Source organism: Euprymna scolopes, chromosome 22 (assembly GCF_053919585.1).
Source record: "Euprymna scolopes isolate OS-2025 chromosome 22, ASM5391958v1, whole genome shotgun sequence".
NCBI classification, from domain to species: Eukaryota; Metazoa; Mollusca; class Cephalopoda; order Sepiida; family Sepiolidae; genus Euprymna; species Euprymna scolopes.
The window spans coordinates 82,501-108,080 of record NC_136503.1 but is presented as its reverse complement, the minus strand read 5'-3'; the positions used below and the strand labels follow the sequence as shown (position 1 = coordinate 108,080).

At 31.2% G+C, this 25,580-nt stretch overlaps 1 protein-coding gene across 1 annotated transcript; it reads left to right on the top strand.

Moving 5' to 3' along the window:
- Positions 1-851: 851 nt before the first annotated feature.
- LOC145243827 (uncharacterized) lies at positions 852-21,108 on the top strand. Its single transcript, XM_080106852.1, has 3 exons — positions 852-1,478; positions 16,118-16,142; positions 17,598-21,108. Exon 3 carries the CDS (start codon positions 18,391-18,393, stop codon positions 19,438-19,440), a length of 1,050 nt encoding a protein of 349 aa, XP_079962978.1. The 5' UTR covers positions 852-1,478; positions 16,118-16,142; positions 17,598-18,390; the 3' UTR covers positions 19,441-21,108.
- The last annotated feature ends 4,472 nt before the right edge of the window (positions 21,109-25,580 follow it).

Here is a 25,580-nt window from a genome sequence, read left to right as displayed (position 1 = left end):
TGATAAAACTTTTATCCTAGACATTAGTGGTAAAAAAGAGACAGTATCGGTAGATAGGGTAAAAAGAGCCTTTCTGGACACATTAACACCTGAGCCACACATTCCTCCAACATACACACAGCATAATCATACACCTGAGGTAAATGTTCCACGTGAGAACAATTATGTTACCACTACACGTAGTGGTTGACGGGTACATTGGCCGAAGAGACTTTGCAAAACAGTGTATTTCTGTTGAAAAAGAACATTTTTTCTTCTCTCCTTTTTAGAACAGAACGTTTTGTGCAAATATTCCAACTTTTCACAGAAAAGTAAGAACATTTTTTTTTCTGCAAGAAAATAACCTAAAGAGACGGACATTTCTTATTGTATTTTTCTTTCTGCTATTTGTTATGCTACCTTTCTCTCTGTCGGCTTTCAGCCTAAGCAGGGGGTTATGTAGCAGACACAAATAGACCCCTTTTCTTCTCGCGCATTCGCTTCCTCTGAGTGAGTGATGAGGCGTTAAACTGTCCAATCTGAGGACTTGCACACGAATACAAATTAACCCCTAGGGACCAGACAGCTTCCGGTCCCAGAAGAAAACTCTCTCTTACGCTACCAGCCTTCGTCGGTGCTAGACGCCTGTTCTCTTCGCTGCTCCTACTAAAGGTATTGACGACAGCCGCGGGTTGTAACTACCTCGTAAGGCAGTGGAGACCCGACTCTACTTTCTTCCTTCAGTACGCTTTGCAAATAAACCTTTCCCTTGTTAAGTTGAAGAAGTTGTTTGTCATTGTTCATAGAATTGTGTTATTTTATTTTATTAGGGAAATTCCCTAAACTTTCTTGAACATTCCGTTTGTGTATTTGAGGTGAAACCCCCCCCCCATTATGCTTCACTTTGAAAAACAAAAAAACACTTGAGCGTTAAATTTTCAGTTATAACGTTGTACTAAATTAAACACGAAATTTGTGGCCACGATGAAAAAAAAATGACAACTCTCTCATTTGACCAGAATTTAGAGGTTAGAACAGGGGGAGGAGTAAAAGAGGACGATTTCTTTACCCTCTTCCCTCCTCCCTCTAACTTCTGGTCACGTGAGAGAGTTGTCTTTTTTCATTGTGGCCACAAACTTCATGCTCAATTTTGTACAAAGTTATAATTGAAAATGAACCTCCACGTGAAAAGTTATAATTTTTTTTTTCATTTTTTTTTTTTTTTTTTATAATCTGAAACTTTAAGTCTGTAATCGATGATATTAAGGAAAAAGTAAAAATAGAAGTGAAAAAGAAGTGGAAAAAATGTAGATGTTTTTTTTTTATTGTTAAAAATGTATTAATAATTTTTAATAGTAAAAAAGATTTCTTATTTTCATTTTCTGCGAACTTTCTTTTCCGGTCGCCATCTTAAATATCAACTTCCAACCATCAAACTCGCCTGACATTAACATATCTTATAATCGCGTCTTTGTTGAAAACAAATTTTTAAACAAGAAGTAAGTATTACTTAAATTTAATTCTTTTTTAAAGTCCTAATCATTACGTTTCTCTTTGATTTTGATATAGAAATGAATTAACGTTTCAAGATTGCTTATAAACGAAGAATCGTAATTTTATAGCATTCTCTCCAATCAGATATATTAAAAAAAAAAAAATGAAGTTTTTCTTTCTTTTTGTGATTGCCTTGAAAATGATTTCGATATTGAAAACGTCAGAAATAAGTTGTTTGGTTATTAACTAGGTGTGTTAGAATTTTTGACATCCCTAACACAAAACTGCGAATAAAATAATAATAAAAAAAAAACCTCGTATTTTCTCTTTTTAAAGTGGGTTGCTTATTTGCTTTATGGAATATACTTCCAAAATAAACTATTAAAGTTATTAATATAATATAATATTTTCTTAGAACTGCACGCCTGTGGAACTCTGTTCCGCTTGACTGTATCCCTCCTCCTATGTTTTTGCAGTGTTTTGACTGAAATAAGTTGCAGACGACAATCTGACTATTTTGGCGGATTTTCATCAGTCGAGGACTCGAACATGAATACGTTTTGTCTTTGTTTTTTGTTGTTATGAAAATCATATTAACGGAAATTAATTATTCTACTGCAAGCAAAGTGTCAAAGTTAACGAAGTACAATACCATAAAAATTTAATTTAATTTTGAAATCCTATCTGAAATGTAAAACAGCGCGTACACAGCAAAAAACTGAATATTTTTTGTAATTGATAATTGTTTATCTAATTAGTCAAATAATGATAATAATAAAAGATATATAGGTATGTCTTCATGTATTTTAAATAATGTTTGGAATGCTCATTTTATAAAAACAAAGAAAAATACACGAATTTGGAAGCATTAGAATTTATATGTGAAAATAATCGATAAATGAACAATAAAAAAGATATAAATATTTTTCTTTGTATTTACAAATTCAAAATTGTGAGTGAAATTTACATATTATTTAACCATTTTTTTTATTAATACAAAGACATAATCAAAATATGTAGCGTTCGAGCCCTGATATTGTTTTCTGTATTAAGTATACGCACGCGCATGAGTGCAAAAATGTCAGCTAGTGTTTAATGTACATTTTACATGTAAAATTGCCGATGTCTGTACATGTTATGTATGTAAACAAAGATATTACTCGCTATAAACCATCCTTGGTGTACGAATATTATTTCCTGAGAATTTCAGTGTTATTTGACGAGTAGTTAAAGAGTTTACCTGTTAGATATTTACACACACACATACATGTACTGTTTTATTTATATAGATTTAGTTTTTTTTCAGTACAAACTGCCTACTGCAACAATTGATTCTCTTAAATTTTGGATGACGGTAGGTAGTGTGCAATGACTGGTCTGCAAATCTCATCTGTTTATTGTAAAATTCTCCATCAATTTTAAAAAAATAATCGTTAATAGAAATTAAATATTTTTTGTAACAGCCCAGAATCTCAACTTTTAAAATTATTTTCAATTATAAAAAAAAATCCTATGCTTATGCCCACATTGAAAATATTAGAATATTGCATTTTAAACTTTATTATAAAATCTTATAAAATATCATTAGACTTTACAGGTAAATTTGTAAATAACAATTCTTTTTTTGTTTGTTTTAAATTAGCTTATTTTATTTATTGATCTTTTATAAGCATACAATATATAAACAATGACATCGGTATTTCAGAAGTTAAATTTTAAGTAAACAAAACTTCTTTTAAAAAAATAAACAATGTGAAAACAACTTAAAAAAAGAATAAACACTTTTTTATTTTAAACAATATAAACAGAATTTTTTGTATTTTTTATTTTTAATTTTAACCAATTTTACTAGATTTTTGGTGCTTATGTATTTTTAGTACTGTGCTATTTTAAAATAGGTTTTTTCAGGTTAAATTCAAGTTTCACAATATCTTTGTTTTTATTAAATTATTAGATAAAAAGAACAGAATAGCTACAAAACACCCTCTACTCTCCATGTTAAGAATAGCTTTTGAAATAATGTTATTTCAGCATGGTACATAAAATACATAACTACCAGACTTTTTATAATTTTTAACAGTAAATTTTTACTTGGTTCCCACCTTAACATTTTCTTTTAAAATAATGACTTTCACTAGTTTTCTGGTATGCTGAAAATGAATATTGCATTTTAATTTTCTGCAAATAAGTAGTTTTTCAAGTATTAAACAGTATAATTTTATGTTAAAAGTGGTGGTCATAATTGTGAAAGAGAATACAAATGAAAATTAATACATTTCCAAATAACTGAAAGAGAATACATGTTAAAATTATTAAAAGTCAATAGAATTCACATGCTTAATATCAATTTGTATCATTTATAACTAATCACGTGATTCAATTTTTAATTAAAAAAAGCTTTTTTACATTGTGTAAAATTATAAAAAGTTCTATTTATATTGTTTAAACTTAAACTTAAAGATTTTCATACTTTAAAATTATAAAAAGTTCTATTTTTATATTGCTTTAAAAAAGTTTCCATAGTTTATAATTATGAAAAGGTCTATTTGTTAATTTTTTTATGTTCTGATAATTTAATATTTCTTTTTATATTAATATTGTTTATTATTAAAAAGGCATTCATTGTTTAAAATTATAAAAAAAATTGTTTACATTGTTTTCATGGTAATGTCACTGATCAATTATAATCTTTTGTAGGCATTGCCTGTGTTAGAGCATTCTTATGAATCCATTGATTGTGTTACTGATGACGATCAGGCAGTAGAATTTCCTGTAGAATTTCTAAATTCACTACAACCGCCTGGAATGCCACACCATAACCTAATATTGAAGAAAGGGGCCCCAGTTATATTATTAAGAAATATTGATCCACTTAAATTGTGCAATGGCACATGGTTATTAATAAAATCTTTGAAATCTAATGTTCTGGAAGCCATTATAATAACTGGAAATTTTAAGGGTGTTAATTTCTCGGATTCCCCTTATTTCTTCTGACATGCCATTTCAGTTCAAGCATTTACGATTCCTAATAAAAATTAGTTTTGCCATATCTATAAATAAAGCTCAATAACTAAGCGTAAAAGTTGTTAGACTTAATCTTCAGACACCTTGCTTTTCTCATTGCCACTTGTATGTTGGTTGCTCACGCATTGGAAATCCTGAAAACCTCTACATTTACACACCTATTAGAGGTCACACCAAAAATGTTGTTTATATAGAGGCTCTTCAAAATTAATGCTACAGGTTCATTTATCAGTTTTCAGATATTCAGTGCTTGAAACTGAATTTTAATCATTTCATTAACAGATTACTGATGCCATCTTTAATGAAACCTCTTTAAAATAAAACCCACTACTGCTCCCACCACATGGGGTGTGTGGAAAAAGAAACTATTATGAATTTATGCTTTGTTTAATCTATTTTATTATAATGTATGAGGACAAAATATTCATTTATATCATATACAATCTGGCAATGCCGGGTACTTCAGCTCGTGTTTTGAATAAAATTTTACAAATAAATTTTAATTATAAGGAAAACTAGACATCACCAATAATTTTTTAAGTATTACTGAATTTAAAACTAATACCAAGTTAAATATAAATCTTTTTAGAGAAAAATAAAATGTTACTTCAATAATTTATTAATACATTAAAAATATTTTTATTAAATAAGCATTTTCTTTTTTTTTACAGAAATAGGGGTACTAAAATTAATAAACTTTTTTTATAATATTCAAAACTAAATAAATTATTCAATTATGATGAAGTATTACAACATTTTTCTTCTATATAAAGTTAAAAACAATTAAACAAAATACCATTTCTTGTTTTTCGTACATGTTTTTGGTTTACTAATAGATCCAAGAACTTTTTTTTACCAACCTCTTAATTATTTTTGGATAATTATGCAATTTTTTAAAAAGTGATTACATTTTTTATTCAATATTTTAAGACTTTAATTCATTAATTATCTTATAGTACAAAAAATGTTTATTTTTCATAAGATTTTTACAATTTATTAAAATTTATTTAGATGAATGTTTTTTTTAGCCGGCATAATATTTTTCATTATATATTTTTTCACATGTAAACTTTTTCCCTTTTAGAGAGTAACTTGAGCTTTTATTTTTCAAACCGTCAAAATGTAAATAAAAACTATTAAAAACTATAGGATAAACCTCTTTTTATAACAATAGTCTATATAAGCCACAGCCATTTTGTACTTACAGTAATACCTTGTGAGACAAATTTTATTTGTTCTATGACTGCTGACATATCTTGAAAAAATTGTATCTCATATTATTCCTATTTGAATTAAAAGAAATAGAATAAATCTGTAAGAAATTTAGCCCAAACATGTTCAACTATCATTAAAGAAAGATAAATACAACAATAATAGTGCAGACATTGATATATAATAATAAATCTTAATAAAAACAATAAAAAAATAAACTTATGTGAGTGCTAGGATACACAATGCCTAGCCAATAATACCCATGCACATACATACACAAGCACACACTTTTTTCATTGCATTTTGTATATGTTTTGGATTTACCTTTTGGCTCTTCGTTTTTTTGGCATCACATAATTTTTGAAATCATATCTAAAAATCATTGTATCTTAGAGACTAATTATAAATACAGTATATTGTATTTTAAAAAAGTCACATCTTAGTGGATTTGTATCTCAAGGTTTTACTGTACTTAATCATTTGTTTACTTGAAAAGGGGTGTTAATCTGTTCCTGCTATTGTAACTTTATTTCTTGCAAAGCACATAGCTAATCACCCTAATGATTATTCATACACATGAAAATCACTCGCTTGACAATAGCACGTTTCTGCCTTCTTCTTTTCCAATCAACCACACCTGGCCTCTCGCCTCCAATGTCACACCGTTTTAAGGTTCACTACAGACATTCTCGTCCAGTTGTAAAGAACAACAACGTGGGGCTAAGTTGAATTGGGATGCATCGTTAGCTTCTCGGTGGATCTTGGCTTCCTCCTCTTCACTGCCATCACTACGCACTGACAGGGTTACAGGACACAGGTCTAGGATATGCAGGGGAATGCTATTCACCATCATATTGTTCTTTGACTGCGTTCCCGTTACGACTCCCCTCCCTCAGCGAGTGGTACATTTTGGAGGGGCTTTACCCACACCTCCTCACCCACTTTAATGGTAGCTTCTTCACTCTCAATTCCTACCGTTTTGTTGCACGAATGCTGCCACTTATATGCAAAGATGGCTCTATGTGGCACAGTTGTCTCATTTTGTCTGGTTTTCGGTGAGATGTTGTACCAAAACACAGCCTCCATGGGTGAAATGTTGCTTTTTTTCCGCAGCAGCCTTGATGGTGCGATGATTCCTCTCCACTATCCCATTGCCACTCGACTGATATGCTGCCTTAAAAAATTGCCATTACTCCCCACTTATCACACACCTCTTTAAAGGCTTCTGATTGGAAAGCGGGGCCATTGTCCATTAACAGTTCCTCAACTGGCCCTATCTCCAAAAATATTTCTTCGATGACCCCTCCGATCGCGCATGCAGCTTCTGCCTTTATCTCTCTCCAGATGACAAACTTCCCCGGTCCACAGTCGACCATTGACAGATACAGCTTATGGCGATAATGGGTCACATCAATGGCTAATCGCTTCCAGTCTTCTGCAGTGTGTAACTCTCCTGCTTTGTGTCTGGATGGTCTGGGGGTCTATTGATTGGCACTCCTGACAGTGCTCCACTACCTCCCTGACCTTCTCCTCGGTGGTTTCCGGGTAAACCTCCTGCCAGGAATAATGTCAGTTCTCGACCAAAGTGGTGCATTTCATGTAACTTTTTAACTTCCTCCCCTGCACAGCATACCGAGGAAACCTCCTTTCCCTCTTGCAGCTAGGCCTTTTTTACCCGTGTATTTGTATCCGCCTTGTTCTTTTTCGATGGGATCAGCACTACAGATACCCTCAACTGGAATTCCGCTATCAAATCTGTGAGTGCTCCAAGCCTGCGCTTGATCAGCATTTCTGCAGCACCTCTGGTCCTAACTCTCTTAGCGCCAGTCACTACTGACCTGATCCATGAAACTACCGATGCCGAATCAGATTTGATTTCAATTGTTTTCAATCCCCACTTCAGGGCCAGATTGATTCCTTTCATTGTGGCCTCCAGTTTGGCTGTGTTGATATGGGAATCATCATTTTCCTTTCTTAGCCACTCTACATCTTCCACAGTTACACCTTCCATCTCTAATACGATGCCCAATGCCAGGCTGCTGGCATTGCACCAAATCACCCCCTGCATCTTCGCCGCTGACGTACTATTCCCCCTTCTTTCGTCACTCTCGCGATGATTTCTTGTAGTATTTTCGTGACCTCCTTCGTCACACGGCCCTCCATTTGTTGTTTAATAAAGCTGCACGCTATCCTGAGCCAGCCGGCAATTGGATAGTGTCCCACCAGTCTCCTGCAGACCGAGAAGAGTTCTCATTTTGCAGGTCGGTTCCGACTTCAGGTATTGCATTCCCTCGTCTTAAGACAAGGCTTCCTTTGCCATTTCAGCATAGTTTCAACCCGAACGCCGCTCCTCCATCCAGGGACTCCGCCAGTTTTGCAATCAATCCATACCTCTCAATATGGCCTCTCACTTTCTCCGCTGTCACCTCTGCTTCCTCCACGAGAATGTCATCAATGTACGAACCAGTGGCCTTGTCCACTGTACAGTCTTTACTCAGCACCGTCCTCAGCAGGGCAGTCATAATTTTGGGGCTGAGCTCAGCCCAGAGCCTAACCTTGTCAGGCAATACATCTTCCCCTTGTACCGGACCAATTGATGTTGCCAGAGTTTTTCATCTACATGGATCTGGAGATAAGCTGACTTCAGGTTGATAATCTTAGGGGCCCGCTCCATCCTCCTCCATTTCCTCATAACCTCTTCGCATATGTCAATCCCCTTTCTTTTTTTTTATTTAACTTCAGTAAGTTTTAAGATATCAAGGGGCTCCCTCCTGGAGCTAACACTTGATTCTGTTATGATTTAATTTTATATCCGAGGGCTCTTTTAAGAATAGATGCTGTTCCCTTTATGGCTGCTATTTGTATCTCGTTACAGCTTGATCTTCCAGGGATTGCTTCTAAGTATTTCTGAAGGTTCTTTTTTATTAAACCAGTTGCTCCTATCACAACCGGTGTAATGTTTATTTCTTTTAGAGACCATGTGGTTTAGATCATTTTTTAGGTCCTGATATTTTGTTATCTTTTTCCGTTCAGCTCTATTAAGGCCAAAATCATTTGGGACTGTGACATCGATAATGAGTGCAGTTCTTTTGGGCTTGTTCCATATTACAATATCTGGTTTGATAGCTTTGTCTTTTATGTATCTGCCCGCCTGTATGTCTTTGTCATAAAACACAATCACTTTTCCATTTGATGTTATCAGTGGTGGTTCATGTTTCCAAATGTTTGTTGCTCTGTCAAGTTGCATCTTTCCACAGATCTTCCAATGGAGGTACTTACATACTTTGTTGTGACAGGCAGTGTAAAGGCCATCTGCCAATAAGATTGGACATGCAAACATTAGGTGGCTTGGGCTCTCAATTGCTGAGTGGAAAAACCGGCATTGGCCATTTGCTTGTAGGCCCGCCATTTTTGTTTTTAATCCATTGGTGAGTAAGCCCTAATCTTGACTGGCTGCAATGAGTCTTTCCTCATCGAATGGAAGTATCCCGCTCTTGAGCCATTGGAGTGAAGCATCTTTGTCTATATATTCCTGTTTAAGCTCCTCTATGAACTTTCCTGCTCTTTTATGTTGTTTCCATCCTTGTTTTTTTTCTGTCTATCTCGATTTTGGTGTATGTCTTTCTCTTTTTTCTTGCAATCTGTGTTGTTGGTTCATCATATACCTCTGCAGTATTTTCCAGTATGACACCCCCAAAGTTTTCAGCAAGCTTTGTGACTGAGGTTTGTTGGGGTAGGCGTACCTGGTGGTCCCTCACTATTTCTATTAACATATCTGTTGAGCTTTTAATATACTGCTCCATGCTTACTATGGTGGCTAGATATGCATGGTTTATTTTAGTGAGACCGAGGCCACCCTCTTTTCATGATAGGTATATCCTGTCCATACATTGGTTTTGATATATTATTTTATGTAAGGTTAGGAGTTTCCTGGTCTTTGTGTCTAACCTATTGATATTGCATTGAGGCCAGTCAATAATACCAAACCCATATGTGATGACAGGGATTGCAAGTTGATTTATGGCAGTTATTTTGTTTTTGGGGCTTAATTCAGATTTGAGGATCTTTTTAAGACGTGATGTGTATTCTTGTTCCACCTTATGTCTCATTTTTTCATGCTCCACTGTTACATTCTCCTCTTTACCGAGATACTTATATGTAGCATCCTCTCCTAGATCTTCAACCAAATATTTTTGGATGTCGTCTTTTTTCCTTTTTTTATTGTGCATTTGGCACATTTGTTAAATCCAAACTCTATGCAGACATCCTCTGTGAAAGTCTTTACATTTTCTATCAGAGAGACAAGCTGTTTTTCTGTCTCTGCATAGAGTTTGAGATTGTCCATAAAAAGTAGATGATTTATTCTTTTACTTTTTTCTTTTTTCCTTCCTTTACTAAGATTGTATCCAGCATCACATTTTTTGAGGAGTTTGCTAGTGGGTCAATAGTAAGACTGCCTTTTCTACAAGTACTTTAGTGGTGAATGCTCTGACGAACTGCAAGCACTTGTGCCCCCACGATGTAAGCACTCTCGACAAACCAGACAGGCTACTAAATCCCACCCCCACACTGTAGAGATCCCTAGATATAAAATATCTTTTTACTCCAATAGTTTCTTCCCCAGAACCGCTAGACTCTGGAATTCCATTCCAGGTCCCTGCTTCCCCAACAGTACTGACGTGCAGAAGTTCAAGTGTAATGTGAACCGACATCTTGCTGCCCAAATCCCTACATAGTACCCCAGTAGTTGTTGCCCCTGATAGTAGCCCCCTACACCAAAGTGGCAATTTGCCTTGTTTGGGGTGAAAATGTAATAAAAAAAAAAAGCAAAAAAAAAAGAAGAGCAATGGTGACAGACTATCACCTTGAAATACTGGACACTGAGATTTGAAGTTTGTATTGTCCCTTCCATGTGGTGTAGTGCAATTGATGTTTGCCACATAGTCATTTGTTTTTCAAGGAATGTCCTTATGTTCTCATGGACATTATATATCTCCAAACATCGACGTATCCAGGAGTGAGGCACACTATCAAATGCCTTTTTATAGTCTATCCAAGCCATTGACAGGTTCCTTTGACGCTTTTTGCAGTCCTCGAGGATGGTTTTGTTGAGAAGTTGGTCCTTTGTACCAAGTTTATTCCTGGTACATCCTTTTTGTTCGTTTTCAAGGTATCAGGTGTTGGTAGATTGCATCTGCAATCATTCCTGTAAGCCACTTGTAGGTGGTTGGGAGGCAGCAGTGTGGCAGGCTATGTGTCTGTTTAATTCTCTGAAATCCAGTACCAGTCTAACTTTGTTCTTTGTGGGTTGACCAACCGCCAGTAAGTGTAGCACTTCTTTTTCTGCCCCTGTCCACGCTTTCAGAATTCCCTCTTCTATTCACCTCTCCACTTTTTCCTTGAATCCTTTTCTTACTTCTCCTCGTAGTGTTTTCTCATAGCAGCTTACTTTGTTTCGTAATTCTGGAGGCCCACAGATCCATTTCCCCTCCACCATCCACCTCTCGCCATCGAACCTCGCCAGGAAATCCTCGTCCTCGATGCAGCAAGCCTCCGGTTTTTGCATTCTGATGTTTCTATCACCTTCCACTCCTGCCATTCCTACTGTGCCGAGACATCCGAAAGTTACTTCCTCCTCCCAACGTAGCCCCCCCCCTAGTTGGTTGATCGCACTTACACCTAAAACCACATCAACATCACTGACCAGACGATCCAACACCAGGGCTTGTAATCCAATAGGCACACCTTGCACCAGTACTTCCGCTGTTCTCTCCTAGGCATTTCACCTCCCTGCCATCCACGGTCTTAATACTCCTGGCTCCGCTCCATTGCCCCCTCTAAGTATAGTGGCATCAGGGTGATCACGTCTTTGATTTTTTGCAACCTTGCCACCATCTTTAATTTTTCCAGCCATTTAATTAGGTCACCCTCCCCAATGAAGGGTCTCAATATTTGAGTGTTCAGTCTCCAGTCAGCCATGTTAACCTGCTTGACAAGCCGAAATAGCTTCTAGAGTTACAATCAGGATTCGGTTCTGGGGTTCGGTAAGGAGTTAGTCACTCGCTCGACAACAGCACATTTCTGCTCTCTTCTTTTCAAATCGACCACACCTGGCCTCTCGCCATCAATGTCACACTGCACAATCTGAATGTCAGCAACACGAAATACTTTAAGAGATGTTCACGACTCTTTTCTTTTTATGCCTTCCAGGGAATTTTTCCCAGCTTTTATATCCTTCTATCTAGAAAAAAATAGGAAGAGACAGGAAAAAAAAAGTAGCTTCTCCCATCATGCCCTGCCTTCCCAAGATGCCCTTCATATATATAAATGAGCTAGCCATCCTTTCCTTCTTCTTTCCTAAAGAGCGATGCAGATATGCCCGGTACGTCTTCCCCCCCCCCCTTTCGCATATACCCCACAACCTGTTTCTACTATTGTCACTTTATTGTCTTGATAAGCACAGGACTACACATATGGACAATTAATTTACTTAAAAACCACTATTAACTTGTTTCTTCTATTGTCACTTTATTCTCTACAATTACTTCCACTAAGAATTATCCTTTCACTTGGAAACCACTGTTACCATTCCCTTTCATTTCATTCTAACACATTTAATTTACTTCCCATTTAGTAGGAGTGTCACAAACTCGCAGTGTTTCACTAGACAATATCCTCCAAGAACTATCAAAACTTTTTTATTCGCTCATTTCCCTTTCTAACAGTTGAAAGTAAACAGAATATTTTACTTTTAATACTCAAACACAATTTCCTTTTTCTTTGTGCTTAGAAAAAAAAAATTAGAGAAAATCAGCTGAATGTTCTTTTTCTAACCTTTTCAACTATTTAATATGGCTTTAAAACCTGCTTATTTGTGGGATAATAACTTAGTTTTTGGAAGCTTAATTTGGTTTTATATTAGACTAGCATGGATACCCGGCATTGTCCAGGTCAGCATGAAGTTCTGTTTGGAGACGCCTGCTATATTAAGGATATTGAGCAGTTTTTTATTATTATATGTCAACTGAATTGTGGACAACATTGATATTCCCACTTAAAAGCGGATAAAAACATGAAAATGTAATCGCCACAAAAAAGAACTATGTGACAACTCCCTACTAGATATTTTGGCAGAAGCGGCACAAAGACAAGCAGCTATTCTCTGAATATTGAGTACTTTTTGTTGCCCATGCACTGGTAAAACTCCCCCTTCCGCCAAATATAAATGAATCAAGACAATTTTGCTTTCAATCAAAATAGCAGAGAGTGCCCGGGCAACTGCAAAAAGAAAAAATGAGCTGTGATGTGTCCAGGCTTGAACATGAAACCTGAAAGAGGAGAAGAAGGCAAAAACTTATGAACAAACGCTTTTGCCCATATGCCCACGAGTGCTTATGGCATTATAACTTGCAAAATAAGTTTTTAAACATAGTTTTAGTTTGATATGCATGAGTGACCTGTAAAAATAACAACACAAAAAGGACCACTTTCCAAAAAGTGGTTCAGTTGACTGCCACAGAATTAATTTTTTTTGTAATTTTCACATATTATGCATCTGGAACATTGTCCTATTAGATGGCACTGGTTTCAACCTGGTTGGATGCAGATGACAAAAGTTTTAATCAGACATAAACACACACGCTAACACACAGACGACTCTCCTTTATATAACACTGTAAAGAGAAGCCACATAATGATGCCTAAAAAGGGGCAGGTTAACTGAAAAGGGACAATAACTCCAATTTTTTTTCATTTAAATCTAATTTTCTTTTTTAAAATGTAATTTGCAGCTTACATGCACAAAGAAAAAATGTGATTAGTTTTAAAATTAAAACAAAAATTTTATTAGTTCATGATTGTTTGAGTCTAGATTGCTATCTCTAAATTGTGAGGTGATGTGATATTAGAATATTGACCAAGATCCTTACATTCCTGATCAACATTCTGCTCTTAGTTTTTTATGCTAAAATGAGGGCATGATTTTGTGTTTGTCATCATCAAAAAATTGAATTGTTTTTTTCCACCATGTTCAAAAGCTGTCATCTATTAACTTTTTCGTGAAAATTTTATTTTATTCATAGCATTCTTTCTTAGTGATATAATGAAATGAAAGTAGGAAAATTCTCTCTTCCATGACAAATACTCCATACACCCAAAGTTACTATACTTTATTTTAGTTCTCTCCCTTAACTCTGTTTTGTCATGTTTTGGGTTTTTTTTTAATAGCAAATTGACACTCCTTATTTAAAAAAATATATTATTTGTGGTGAGTTTGAAGTCCTAATCATAGGCATTCAGACTAAGATAAAAGTATATTACCTGTTCTGTTCTCAGTCAGAAGAGGTTTTTCCATTAAGTAGTATTTATTTAGCTTAAAATATATTACATTAAAAACCGACCTTGTATATTTTCTTTTGTGTGAAAGCAAAGAAGTACAAATGATTACATTGTTCTCACTGATGCTATCATTTCTAAAAAGAAAGCATCTTGACACTTCAGTATTTATTTTATAAAAATTAAATTGTTTAATATAATGCATAATTTGTTTTAAGGTCCTTAGTCATTATCAAAAGAGCATAATTAAACAAATACGTGGATATTTTCAACATCATAAAGCAAGATTTGTATGATAAATGGGTTACCATTGAATGGTTTCATGCATTGATGTTATTGGGAAGGGTGTACATGCATGTGAAAAGCAATTTGATGTGCTTATAGAAGAGCAATTACCTTCTTATCAGTATGATTTTCCTTTGGGCTGATCTTGTTGTAATCAACTTCTCAATGTAACTTAATATATTCATGATAGGTGTGAAGAAAAGCTGATATAAGGAACTGCATTTGTTGAGTTAAATGCTGTATATAATATGGAAAACCACAGGACATTCCTACTGATGGTAGTCCAAATAATAAAGAATGTTATACTTAACAGTATTATTAAATTATTGCTCTCCAACATTTTTTCGTTTCAAGTTTTTCATTTTCATTTCAAGTTTTTAATTGAAATAAATGAAAAGTAGAGTTGGTCGAAACCTAAAAAATGGACTGTTCAAAAGATTATTTCACCATGCATATTAATGACTAACCTGAATTTGATGCAATCCAAAGATTCATCTATGCAAATGATCAAGCAGTGACCTTCACAACCAGCAATGACTTTTCTAAATACTCTGACAAAGTATGACAAAAACAATGTACTCAATACTAACTCAGGAAAGACACAAATGTTCGTATTTTGTTTCAGCAAGCATGAAGCAAAAAGGAAGGTCAATATCACCTGGAATAGCAGTCAAGCACAAAATATCAGTTTTCCTGTCACACTAAACTAGAAGCGGTGCAGGGATATTGCTACAAGGAACAATCTGCTGGCTAAACTCACAAACTAAAACTGGAGCATACTCTAGCACTTTGTCACTCTACTACTGGATACTCTACTGCAGTTTTGGCAGTATCATGCTATGTCAAATTAATCAACCTAAAACTAAGTAATGTATGCTGAGTAATCACTGGGACACTAAGATAACCCCTACTACTAATGGTACACAGATTGGTTGGAATGGCATTTCCAAACATTTGAAAAAGTTCCCAATATGAGAATCTAAAATAAACAAAACCAGCAAAAGAAACTCCTTATCCAGCAATAGACAACCGATAGGCGAATTGAAATTAAGAATCCATTATATGATGAAAGAGAGCCTTGATCATGTACAAAGATAGATGAAGTGATTGAAGTGAATACTTGAACGATGCTAACCAAGAACATATAGAACATTTTTTACATAAAATAAATGCATAACCATCAAGTGAAGGTTGGAAGGAAATCATAAACCTCACAGGTGGAGGCCAGCAATACCAGTAACTGCCTTTGTGAAAATTCCCGAAAATGGAACACGCCCTCTATTGACTGCAGTGATAGATTACCTTGTACTAACCAAGAGTTGATATCCTGTAGCCCTGATACCCAACAATGGATCCAGTATTGACATAATAATATATGATCATGATGTGTTTCCAGTTATATTGTTTAATGATATAAATTGCAATTGTTCTGCATAGAGAAACAGTTGGACTTATTGAAATCGCATTTAAGAATTTATAGCTGTGAAAACATGGGGTAACTTTGAATCTGATTACTAATGTACAAATACTTAAAAATTGAACGTCAATTTTGTTCCAATTCCTTTATTTAAATATAGACTAAACATTACATTTACTAACATATGCAATTAAATATATTAAAAATATAGTTCTAAATTATAACTTTATAACAACATTTCTTTATTTTTTGATGGATTATTTTCTTTGTCAACCTTCTTTTCTGATTTCACAACACAATTTATAAAGTCTTAAAATATTTTGTTGTAATATTTTTCTTTATTTGGTATCAACTTGATTTCTTTTTTCTCAGATTAATCACAAGAATACATGAAAATGTAAGTATAATCTTAAACTATTACTTTCGATTACCTGCTAATATTTTGTACTTTTGAAAACTAATTGATGTAATTTAATAATTTTCACTTCAATGTAGAATAATTAATTTGATCTTGGCATCAAATTATTTTTTTAATTACGTTATTTGACCTTCAGTTCCATATTCTAGCACAGGAGCCTGAAATTTAAGTTGATAATCTTATAAATATACAAAAATTATCAATTTTATAGATACATTTTTAACAATGAGAAATTTAGAGAAAGTTTTTTATTATCACCGACCAACTTTATTTGGTTTATTGTTTTTATAGATGTATTTAAAAAATCCGAATTGCATTTATTTATAGCTAAAAACCTCAACAATAGTTTTATAACTTTTAACAAAAAACAGATAACTTAATCTTTAAATAGTTTTTGAATAAGAGGTAATTATTCCTATTTGTACAAATTTTTAGTGATCATCATTTCTAAATGATATGAAGAACATTAAAATAAATGAATTTCAATAATTTTTATACATGTATAACTAAAGTACTCAAACTCAAAAGTCTAGCTAATCATAAAATATCTAGATTCATACATATGAAATATAATTTTTTGGAATATTTTGAAATCAAAAGCCAGGTTTTATTAAATTAGCGAATTTTTGATCACACAAAAACTTATTTTATGACAGTAATTGAGTTGGTATATCTAAACTATGATTTTAGAAAAATTATTAAAACACTATGCAAAAATATTTATTATCAAAAATAATGACACATTTATAAAATATTTTTGAAATTTTATTTAAATACTGTTTATTTTTAGCTTGCCAATGCAGAAACAATGTTTTAACTTCTAAATTATTTTCATTTACATCTGATAATATTTATCATACTTACCTTTTATAAACCTGACCATTTGGTGATTTTAATATATTATTCAATTTCTAATTGGTGAACCAAGAGCAATGGTAAAGAATTGCCGGATGTATTACATGTGTTGGAAAACATTCGTCTAAGTGTTGAAAACAAACTGGGATGATTGTAATTGTTTTGTGAAGATCATGATTAAGGTATTGATGATTCTGAAAAGAATTTATTATTTGAAAACTATACAAAATGTGTAAATTATATAATGTAATAATTTTGTTTTTTTTAATATCTCACTGATACAAGATTTGTGAAAATTTGATTCCATATTATGTAAAAAGGAATTCATTGATTTTAATAATAGGTAAATATTGCACATATTTTGAATTTAATCAATTATAAATTTAGGAATTTAATATTACTGTACATAAAAATTAAAATTTTGCCTTTAACCCACAGTGATGAAAACTATCTTTAATTTATCCATTTAAAATTAACTGTAGCTACACCTTACTAACATATTTAAAATAATTTTGTTTGCTATAAAAACAAGTGTAAACACATTTTATTAAAATTTATCTTTTGGTTTTTATTTTACAGGGTATCCAACAATCAATACAGAAGAAAAACACATGCAAACTGCCTAAAGTTAAATGCTGGAAACTTGCAAAATAATACCAAACCGCATTTTATTATAATGTATTTGAATGCGGGTTTTCTTGCTAACTATAGGTAGTCCTTCTATTTTTAATCTTATTCAATAGGACACTAGCTGAAATACTTGTCACAAATGCACATGACTGATTTACATTTGGGTGCATATGACTATGCAATTATAGATCTTTTAATAAATGAGGAATTTAATGATCAAAAATACTAGTAAAGAAACAAATACTTCTAATAGTGAAACCTGGATTTATATTTTAAGTGTAGGTTGCAAATATTGTAAGTTTTGTAAAATCATCTATGATATTTAGAAAATCATAAATATTTAACTGAATTTTGAGAATTTCTTTATATTATGCTATTTACATGGAGTTTGAATATCATCTAGATAAATTGTATAAACCTTCATTGAATATACCATTAGTATTCAATTTTCAGTGATCTGTGTAGATGTGAATTTCATATATTTAATAGTGAGCAAACACATAGAGGGTTACATAAGTCTACTATTAATACCTACATATCAATTACAGCACAAACCCAAGCAATATTTCCATTGAAACATAACTAAATTTAAATTATGATGCTTTTCAACGATCTACTAAATTTCAAATCAATAAACAATTGAAAAAAAACGTAAATGCTTAATTCATTCTGTATATTGCAAACAGCATAATAAAAAAGTAGAAAAAACTATCAAAATTTTGCAGATATTTTTTATTTAACCATGAACTTTAAATCTAATCCTAGAAAAAAACAGCATTCTTGTGACATATGTGGCTCTTATTTTACAAAAAAGCAAAGTATGTTGCAACATATGCGAACGCATACTGGAGAGAAACCATATTCTTGTGAAGTCTGTGGCTCTTCTTTTACACTGAAACAAACTATGTACCGACATATGCGAACACATACTGGAGAGAAACCATATTCTTGTAAAGTTTGTGGTTTTTCTTTTGCACATCGTCAAACTATGTTGCAACATATGCGAACACATACTGGAGAGAAACCATATTCTTGTGATGTATGTGGCTCTCTTTTTACAATGAAACAAACTATGTTGAGGCATAAGCGAACACATACTGGAGAGAAACCATATTCTTGTAAAATTTGTGGTTCTTCTTTTGCACATTGTCAAACTATGTTGCAACATATGCGAACACATACTGGAGAGAAACCATATTCTTGTGAAGTATGTGGCTCTTCTTATACACAGAAACAAAATATGATACAGCACATGCGAACGCATACTGGAGAGAAACCATATTCTTGTGAAGTCTGTGGCTCCTCTTTTACATTAAAACAAAGTATGTACCGGCATATGCGAACACATACTGGAGAGAAACCATATTCTTGTAAGATATGTGGCTTTGCTTTTACAATGAAACAAACTATGTTACTACATATGCGAACACATACTGGTGAGAAACCATATTCTTGTGACGTATGTGGTTCTTCTTTTGCAAGGAAACAACATCTGTTGCAACATATGCAAACACATACTGGAGTGAAGCCATATTCTTGTGAGGTATGTGGCTCTTCTTTTACACTGAAACAAACCATGTATCAACATATGCGAACACATACTGGAGAGAAACCACATTCTTGTGAAATATGTGGCTCTTCTTTTGCAAGAAAACAACATCTGTTGCAACATTTGCAAACACATACTGGAGAGAAACCATATTTGTGTGAAGTATGTGGCACTTCTTTTGCAAGGAAACAACATCTGTTGCAACATATGCAAACACATACTTCAAAAAAGTATGAACCCTAGTTTAAGTAAGTGTCCCTAATGATGCTGGTCTTAACCGAGAAGATAGCAAAATCTTATTACACAAAATACTAACATCTCATTACGATATGAAAATAAACTGGAATCTTAAGATCTTCATCATTCCAGTAATAAGAGCAACTAAACAAAAACAATTTAAAAAAACTACCTGTTGAACCAAGTGTAAGAAAAAATAGAAACAGTTGGACTCAAAGGAATGCTTACGATCTTTAAAAGATCTTTTGTGTTTGACTAAAACTGTGGGTGATTAGTATCTGGTAAGAAACCGTTATCTCCATGAAAAACAAAATGATAAAATTAAAACAGACTAAATTCATGTTAAATGTTTGTCTTTTTAACAGAAATACAAATATGTTGTATGTGATTACATAATTTAAGTAAAACTCATACTATATAGAAATTATATTCCTTTGAAATATGTGACTCTTACTTTTAAAACAAATAAAATATGCTGATTGCATAGAGAAACATTATTTTATTAAAGTATTTTGTTGATTCAAAGCATAAAACCATATGTTATAACACAAGTAAACACACCCATGATCAAAACTATATTATGTTGTAGTGTGTATTATCTTAAAAAAAATGGGGTGTGGCATATGCAAACTGATGATAAGCTATTACATGGAAATGTTTTCTTTTTATGCATAAATGAAATAGCATAATAAACAAGTGTAAGAAACAATATTCTGAAATATATGTCGCTTTTTTTTAATCCAATATAGCATAAAATATAAGACTAATAAAGTGTATTTATTTACACACAGGGCTAGTATGTTGTAGCTCATACTAAAACTTGCTGGATACTAAACAAATGTTGTTAAGTATCTTTGTCTTTTGCAATAAAAATTCATACTGGAGAAATAAATAATTGCTAGCTATGTGCCTTATCTCTTACACAGATACCAAGTTGGTTGCAATACATACAGACCTAATAAAGTCCATTAATAACATTGGAGTTGTCGACTGGATCAGGAAAATAAACATTAACAAGCCATGTGTGCATAGTCCCCTTTTGGTGCTACGTGTGAGATGACGCCACAAAAAATGATGAATGTGATAAGTGTGAAGGGCCAACGATGCCTTCACATTTTCGCCAAGTTTCAGAAAAATCTAATGGATGGGGCAAAAGTTATCGGGTAAAAAGTATTATTTTTTGCAATTTTGAGGCATTTGTGACTGCTTTTGAACGCTGAATCCCAGTGAAAATGGAAAAATTGTGCAATTTCACGCCTTAGAACATATATATTTGAATTTAGCACCGTGGAAAACCACTATATAGACATACATATCAAGTATTTTGAGTAATAAAAAAAAGCTAAAAACATGCATGTTTTTTTAGTCCTAAAAGTCTCAGAGGGATGCAAACCAGAATTTTGCCAGGGTCATCCATACTGAATTTATATTAAGAGCAATGACCTCCACATTTTGGCCTAGTTTCAGGAAAATCTAATGGATCAAACTATGGGGCAAGTGTAATTTTTGGCCATTTAGGGGCATTTTTGCCCTCTTATGAGGCCCTGGGGATGCCAAATCAGTGCAGTTTCAGGCCTTAACACATATACATTGTATATTTGAGTTGATCACCGTGCAAAACAACTATATAGTCAGACATATCAAGTTTTTGTTGAGAAATACGAAAAAAGAGAGAAAAAATGGGGTGTTTTTAGCACTAAAAGTATCTGGGGATGCGAACCAGAATTTAGCAAGGGTCACCCATACTAGATTTATATTAAGAACAATGGCCTCCACATTTTGGCCAAGTTTGAAAAGAATTTACTGCATAAGTTAAAAATTATAAGGCAAAACATGTGATTTTTGGCTATTTTGGGACATTTTTTACCTCATTTGAGCTCTTGATGATGCAAATTTCGGTAAGGCTTTGAAGTTCCGTATCTAATTTTATCGTGGAACATATTTTCAAAGCACTATGCACTAGAGTTTTAACCAGATTTATCTTTCTGGTTCTGGGAGAGAACGAATCCCAGTTGAGGTATTGCCCAGTAAAAGTGGGTTTTCTATAAACGCTGGTTAGAAAACCAAGGCCAGATCTTTCAACCAGAACGTCGAAGAACGGCAATGAATCATTAACTGACATTTTGGTCTTTAGACCTCGATATTATTATTTATTTTTTTATTTCTTAAATCTGCCGATGTTACAGTTGAAAAGAATGGGCCGAAAGATATCTTTGTTAATTTAACTCTTTCTATCCCCTCTCCTTCATATCTTTTTCCCCCCTTCATTCGGTTTAAATAATTTGAACTAGATACTGGGTTTAAAGATTAGATTTCCAAATTTTGCAGTATTTCTTATCGGTTAAAAGTAAAAAGAAACAACCTCCTCAATTAAAAATATTGGAATTTCCCCAGTGCTATTAACATCCTTCATATATATATGCATATTTATACATATATAAATATGCATATGTATACATATATATATATGCATATGTATACATATATATATATATATATATATGCATATGTATACAAATATATATGCATATGTATACATATATATGCATATGTATACAAATATATATGCATATGTATACATATATATGCATATGTATACATATATATGCATATGTATACATATATATGTATACATATATATGCATATGTATACATATATATATGCATATGTATAAATACATATATATGCATATGTATACATATATATATATATGCATATGTATACATATATATGTGCATATGTATACATGAATATATGCATATGTATACATATATATATGCATATATATGTATATATATGCATACATATATGTATATATATGCATACATATATGTATATATATGCATAGATATATGCATATATATGCATACATATATGTATATATATGCATACATATATGTATATATATGCATACATATATGTATATATATGCATACATATATGTATATATGCATACATATGTGTATATATATGCATACATATATGTATATATATGCATACATATGTGTATATATATGCATACATATGTGTATATATATGCATACATATATGTATATATATGCATACATATATGTATATATATGCATACATATATGTATATATATGCATACATATATGTATATATATGCATACATATATATATGCATATGTATACGTATATATAAGCATATGTATACATATATATAAGCATATGTATACATACATATAAGCACATGTATACATAGATATATACATATATGCATATATATATATGCATATTTATACATATATATGCCTTTTTATACATATATATGCATATATATGCATATATATACATATACATACATATATATGTATATATATGCATATATGTACATATATATATGCATGTATATACATATATATATGCATATTTATACATATATATGCATATATATACATGTATATACATATATATATGCATATTTATACATATATATGCATATATATACATGTATATATATGCATATATACACCTATATATGCATATATACACATATATATATATGCATATATACACATATATATAGGCATATATATACATATATATATATATGCATATATATACATATATATATATATGCATATATATACATATATATATATATATATGCATATATATACATATATATATATGCATATATATACATATATATATATATATGCATATATATACATATATATATATATATATGCATATATATACATATATATACATATATATGCATATATATATGCATATATATACATATATATACATATATATGCATATATATATGCATATATATACATATATATGCATATATATACATATATACAGACATATGCATATATATACATATATATGCATATATATATATATGCATATATATACATATATATACATACATATACATATATATACATATATATACATACATATGCATATATATACATATATATGCATATATATATGCATATATATACATATACATGCATATATATATGCATATATATACATATATATGCATATATATACAGACATATGCATATATATACATATATATGCATATATATATATATATATGCATATATATATACATACATATGCATATATATACATATATATACATATATATGCATATATATACATATATATGCATATATACATATATATGCATATATATACATATATACATATAACCATATGTATATATCCATATATATACGTATATGTATGTGCATATATACACATATATATGCATATATATATGCATATATATACATATGTCTATGCATATATATATACACATTTATGAATATATATATACACATATATACACACATATATATGCATATATATACACACATATATATGCATATATATACACACATGAATTCATTATTATACTATGTAAGGTTAGTAATTGCAATTAAGAATAGGAAATTGGATACAATTTTTCTAACATGTCTTCTTCCTAAGATTAAGGGGGTGGGATTTGATCAACACTGCTGGGGAGCCATGAAGTAATATACTGTTTTGTTTTTAAATCCCCGAAACAGTGTTTCATGGTAAACAACTGATGATCCCTTGAAAAATAAAAATTGGTATTATAGTAAATTCGAGAGAGTTGCTGCAGTGATTGCAAGTGATTAAATGACTTACTGAGTGGATGGTTTTTTAACGAATGATAAGTAATTTTTGTATGGTTTAAAATGTTAAAAACTTCAAAGACTATATATGCAAATATATACACATACATATGCACACATATATACATATATATATGCATATATACATATGTATATGCATATATATATGCATATATGTATATATATTCATATATATACATATATAGCTATGCATATATATGCATATATGTATATATATATTTATATATATACATATATATGTGCATATATATACATATGTATATGCATATATATATGCATATATATATGCATATATATACGTATATATGTGCATATATATGCATATATACGTATATATATGTATATTTACATACATATATGCATATATATACATATATATACATGCGTATATATATGCATATATACATATGCATGTATATATATATGCATATACATATATATACATACATATATATATATGCATATAAAAACATATATATATGCATATATATATGCATATATATATACACATATGCATATATATACATATATATGTGTATACAAATGTGCATATATATACACATATATATATGCATATATATACGTACAAATATGCATATATACACAAGCATATATACAAATATCTGCTTATAAATACATATACATATATGCATATATATACGTATATATGCATATATATACATATATATATGCATATATATACGTATATATGCATATATATATACGTGTATATGCATATATATATACGTATATATGCATATATATACATATATATATGCATATATATACATATATATGCATATATATACATATACATATATATGCATATATATATATGCATATATATATGCATGTATACATGTATATGCATATATATACATTATTATGTATATATATACATACATATATGCATATAAAAACCTTTATATTCATATATATACATATATATGCACATATATACATATATATATGCATATATATACATATATATATGCGCATATATATATGCATGTATATACATTAAAAGGGCGAATACATATATATATATATGCATATGTATATACATATATATATGCATATGTATATACATATATATATGCATATGTATATACATATATATTTATGCATAGGTATACACATATATATATATGCATATGTACAATCATATATATATGCATCTAGATATACATATCTTATTATAAATATATATATATATGCATATGTATATACATATATATATGCATATGTATATACATGTATATATGTATATGTATATACATGTATATATGCATATGTATATACATGTATATATGCATATGTATATACATGTATATATGCATGTGTATATACATGTATATATGCATATGTATATACATATATATATGCATATGTATATACTATATGTATGCATATGTATATACATATATGTATGCATATGTATATACATACATGTATGCATATGTATATACATATA